Source organism: Protobothrops mucrosquamatus, unplaced genomic scaffold (genome assembly GCF_001527695.2).
Source record: "Protobothrops mucrosquamatus isolate PMUCROS unplaced genomic scaffold, P.Mucros_1.0 scaffold_242, whole genome shotgun sequence".
In the NCBI taxonomy this organism is placed as follows: Eukaryota; Metazoa; Chordata; class Lepidosauria; order Squamata; family Viperidae; genus Protobothrops; species Protobothrops mucrosquamatus.
Window position 1 is genome coordinate 551150 of NW_015386318.1, and position 5115 is coordinate 556264.

The 5115-nt window shown below is 46.7% G+C and overlaps 1 protein-coding gene across 1 annotated transcript in view; it reads left to right on the forward strand.

Moving 5' to 3' along the window:
• The first annotated feature begins 6 nt into the window (after positions 1 to 6).
• Positions 7 to 5115, forward strand: part of LOC107300912 (elongation factor 1-alpha 2) — a 27832-nt gene continuing 22723 nt past the window's right edge. Inside the window, exon 1 of the mRNA XM_015830197.1 lies at positions 7 to 186. Coding sequence (XP_015685683.1) covers positions 43 to 186 — 144 coding nt within the window. The 5' untranslated portion in view covers positions 7 to 42. The remainder of the gene's footprint in view (positions 187 to 5115) is intronic.

The following is a 5115-nucleotide window of genomic DNA, read 5'->3' on the forward strand; positions in this document are numbered from 1 at the left end:
GCCCGCCCCCGGTAAGCCCAGGCCTCGGCCAAGAGAGGAAATATGGGGAAGGAAAAGACCCACATCAATATTGTGGTCATTGGACATGTAGACTCTGGCAAGTCCACCACCACCGGCCATCTCATCTACAAATGTGGGGGCATCGACAAGCGGACCATCGAGAAATTCGAGAAGGAAGCCGCAGAGGTAAGACGAGGGGGCTTCTCTGGATCTTTATCCCTCTGACCTTCATATTCGCCCTCCCTTCCCTCCTTCCCTCCCTTCTCCCCTCCCTCTCTTATCCTGTCTCTCCTTCCTTCCTATCCTCCCTTATCTTCTTCCTTCCTTCTCCCATCTCCCTTCCTTCCTTCTTTCCATTCATATTTCCCATCCTCCCTTATCCTTCCTTCCTTCTCCCATCTCTCCTTCCTTTTTCCCATCTCCCTCCATTTTCTTCCCAATTCCTTCCTTCTCCAATCTCTCCTTCCTTCTTCCCATCTCCCTCCCTTCCCTCTTCTAATTCCTTCTTCCCAATTCCTTCCTTCCTTCTTCCCATCTCCCTCCCTTCCTTCTTCCCAATTCCTTCCTTCCTTCTTTCCTCCCATCTCTCTTTCTTCTTCCCATCTTCCTTCTCCTTCCTTCCTTCCTTCCTTCCTTCTTTCCTTCCATATTTCCCATCCTCCCTTATCCTTCCTTCCTTCCTTCCTTCTCCCTTCTCCCATCTCTCCTTCCTTTTTCCCAACTCCCTCCATTTTCTTCCCAATTCCTTCCTTCCTTCCTTCTTCAATCTCTCCTTCCTTCTTCCCATCTCCCTTCCTTCTTCCCAATTCCTTCCTTCCTTTCCTTCTCCCATCTCTCTTCCTTCTTCCCATCTTTCTTCCCCTTCTTTCCTTCCATATTTCCCATCCCTTTCCTTCCTTCCTTCCTTCCTTCCTTCCTTCCTTCCTTCCTTCCTTCCTTCCTTCCTTCCTTCCTTCCTTCCTTCCTTCCTTCCTTCCTTCCTTCCTCCCATCTCTCCTTCCTTTTTCCCATCTCCCTCCATTTTCTTCCCAATTCCTTCCTTCCTTCTCCAATCTCTCCTTCCTTCTTCCCATCTCCCTCCCTTCCCTCTTCCCAAGTCCTTCTTCCCAATTCCTTCCTTCTTCCCATCTCCCTCCCTTCCTTCTTCCCAATTCCTTCTTTCCTTCTCCCATCTCTCTTCCTTCCTTCCTTCCTTCCTTCCTTCCTTCCTTCCTTCCTTCCTTCCTTCCTTCCTTCCTTCCTTCCTTCCTTCCTTCCTTCCTTCCTTCCTTCCTTCCTTCCTTCCTTCCTTCCTCTTTGGGAAAAGACAACTAGCGTAGAAAAAAGACTTGGAACTCTATAAGAAAAATTCCACTGTACTTCCTGGCAGAAGAGTTTCGTTCATTGCCCCGTTGTGGATCTTTCTCTCTTTATACTGATAACATTTGCATTGCTGGTTCTAAGTCATCTGCTTGTGCACAAATATTCTCTGTGTTGGATAGGACTAAACCAACCAGCTCCTCTCGTTAGGATGGCATCTACAAAGGGGTGCAATTGTTCCTACTGACTCCCCAGATTGAAAACACTAATAATTCATTTTGTGTGCAGAAAACCTCTCTGGATCTGTCCAAAAATCAGGAGGTAGGATTTTTTTTTCACAGCAGGTGGCTTCACAGCTGCCCATTGCAATCTGTAGTGGCCACATCAGATACTATAAATAAAGGGAAGATAAACCATCCTTGAAAGAAGCTGAACTCTTAGTACAGTTTCCTGGATATTGTAAGGGATGGAGTTTGCCCTTTTTTTTCTTGACTTTTTAATCTACTTTTCAGCTCTGGAATCTCTGGAGTCTCTCTTCCAAGGACTAACCTGGGGTCAACCACGTTTAGGTCCCCAGATGAACCAAGGACAGTTCAGTGTTGTGGCTTAATTCGAATTGGGCTATATCTGTTTTTTAAATTTAAATTAAGCAAGCTCAATCATGGAAGGAGCGATTCAGAACAGTCTCTTCTGTTAAAGGTGGTGCTGATGCTACTACATCTAGCTAATTTCTCCAGTTAGTTATTCAGGAAAAGTACTCCAGGTAGTAAGACAATAGTTCAGCAAAAAATGACATGTTCCTTTATTTAAAAAAAAAAAGCAAAATCCCTAGATATTTTTTTTGTTACCCTTCGAAATATACATAAATGTATGCACGTATTTGTAAACGTGGTTCTTCAGAACTGGGTCTGATTATAGTTAACCCAGATTCCATCTTCCACATCATCAGCTGAGTTCACACAACACCCTAAAGCAGGGGTAGGCAACCTTGGCTCTTTTATGACTCGTGGACTTCAACTCCCAGAATCCCTGAGCCAGCCACGCTGAGGGGAAAGGGAGAGGTTTTCAAGCTGAGCCATGCTGGCTCAGGAATTCTGGGAGTTGAAGTCCACGAGTCATAAAAGAGCCAAGGTTGCCTACCCCTGCCTTAAACCATGATTTGACTAAGTTACCATTGACTAAAACCCCAATTGGCTGGGTATATCCAGTATGCTAAGCCATGAGCTGTGGTCTGCAAACCAACATAGCTGTATTCATTTTACGCACCAAGCCAAAACTAAACTAAAGGTTTAATGTGAATGGCCCCCTTAAAAACTTCCAGTGTTGGAGCATTCACCGCTTCTGGAGGCAGGTTGTTCCACTGGTTAATTGTTCTAACTGTCAGGAAGTTTCTCCTTAGTTCTAGGTTGCTTCTCTCCTTGATGAGTTTTCATCCGTTGCTTCTTGTCCTGCCTTCAGGTGCTTTGGAGAATAGCTTGATTCCCTCTTCTTTGGGGCAGCCCCTTTTTATGAAGCTTAAATTCAGGATAGTGAGTAAACTCCTGTCCCATCTTAGCCGGAAGAGAGTAGAGTTTATTTTTAGTTTTACAACAGGTACATATCTAACCATGATTCCTTCATTTCTTCCTAATCACTACCCTGAAATAAATGCGTATCCTGCTTTTGTAAAGCTTTTAGTAAAATACAATAAATACTCCATATGCCAATATTTTCAGTTCCCTGGTAGATGACATGAATTCTGCAGTGCTGTGATCATATTTTACAAATCTGAAATTTTTCCGGGTGGGCTTTCTCTTCTCAGCACTTTGCAAGTTTCTAGTCCTTAAGGTCTACCGAGGGCTTGGGGGTGGCAGCCATATGCAGTGACATCGCAAGAGACCAGAATAGCAAATTAAGATAATTTTAGTGCCCAGGAAGCGAGTTCTTAGCGCCACTGCGAAAGTACTTGTCCTTCTTCTCTAGAAGCTGAATAAATTATGCAAAGCAGCCCAGCCGCTATTCACATATTTTAAAAAAGAACCTAAATCCATCCTTTACTGGGGCCCAATTTGTACATCGTTAATTTTTGATGTAGAGCCGCCAAAAGATGGCGCATAATCCCGAAAGGTGTGTCAGATCTTTATTTCTTTGTCTTGCTTTTGCATAATTGCTAGCAACACACTGGGGAAGAGCTGTTTGGCAAAATAAGAAGCCATTTCATAACGTTGTTTATTAAAATGCAGCTGCACGACTTGGCTTTTTAGAGAAGAATTGATGGGGGGCAACCACGATAAGCTTTTCTGTATCCCGACTCTTCTGTCATTTGCCAAAGGCGACTGACAACAGAATTTCTGAGGATCGGTTGTTAATATTTGGGCTGCTTCTCCATTGCAAATAGCTTTTCATGCTGAGAATGGTTAGATCTGCACCTTTGCTTTAAATGAAAACATAACTGAGTGCCAGGAAAACAAATTGGTTTTCCCAGTTTGGTTTGTTTGCTTGCTTTCTTGGCAAATTGGGGTTTTTTATACCGATTTTTACTTTAGCTACAAGTCTGCTTACAGTTAAACCATATCCTGGTAAAACAGTGGGATTTTTTTTCCCGTTTAGCAACATCAGTTTATATTCTGTGCTAATTTATTCAGCTACAAATTAGAAATCGGCAAAGATGCCACCAACTTGCTAATATTCTGTATTCTCCAGGCCTAATTCAGTTACAAAGCTAAGCTAAATTACCACAATTCTGCCTTATTTAGAACCAGTGAATTAAATTGCATTTGTTTGATCTCTTCTGCTAAAGCATATAAGGAACGGCTGCTGGAATNGCACCGGGCCGGCTGTCCGTGTCTGCGGGCTTGCGGGGTGGGCATGTCTTGCCGAAGGAGTGGAGGGGGGGGGGCGAGAAGGCCGTTGGGGCGGGAGGGGAGGGGGGGGTCCCACGGTGCCCTTTCCAACGGGGGCGAGCGAGACGAGGTCGTTGCAAGAGGCTTTTGAAGGCGGAGGAGGGGTGCGGGGCGGCGGCGGGTGGAGGGGAGGGGGTTGCAAGCGGCTTCCCCCAACTGTAGGTTGTAGATTGGGGCCCTCACCCCCCCCACACACACACTTCCTCCCTCCCTCCATCACACACACACACACACCCAGCTGCGCAGGAGGTGTTGGAAAAGGGGGCGCGGGGGTGACGGTGGAGAGGAAAAGCGATCCCACCGCTCCGGGGGGTGGTGGCTTCGTGGGTCGAACTGGATCTCTCCCTTTTGGCGCATCTCCCTCTCTCTCTCTCACACACACACACACACACACACAGAGCAAGGGCACCTTTCTCTAACCCCCCCCTCCCCGGCCTTCATTATTTTATCATTATTCCTTATTTCTTCCCAACGAGGGTGGGAGCCGCGCGCAAAAACGCGCTCCTTGCGCCCCGGGCTTTGCAGTTGACCTTGCGCGGCCGCCTGCCTCTCTCGCCCCCGATTTGCAAAAAGAAAAAAAAAGAAAAAAAAAGCCGTCTAGACGGCGAGGGGGGGTTTAACCCGGGTTCCTTTTGTGGGGGGAGGGGGTTGCAAGCCGGGGGGAGCCTGGAGCAAAGAAAGGGATTTTTTTTTTGTTTTCCTTTTTTAAAAAAAAATATAAATAAATTGGGGTTTATTTTTCAATGGGGCCGGGCGGAGCACGCTCTGCCCCCTCCCCCCCTCCCTCCTGCCCCCCCACCTTTCACGCCAGCCGGGGAGATGGAGAGACGAGGTCTCAAATTAAACCCGGGCTGGGTGCTTTGGGTTTTAAAAATAGCCGTGGCCAAAAGGAGGGTGGGGGGAAAGGGCGGGGGGGGGAGTGAAGCGCGTGCCT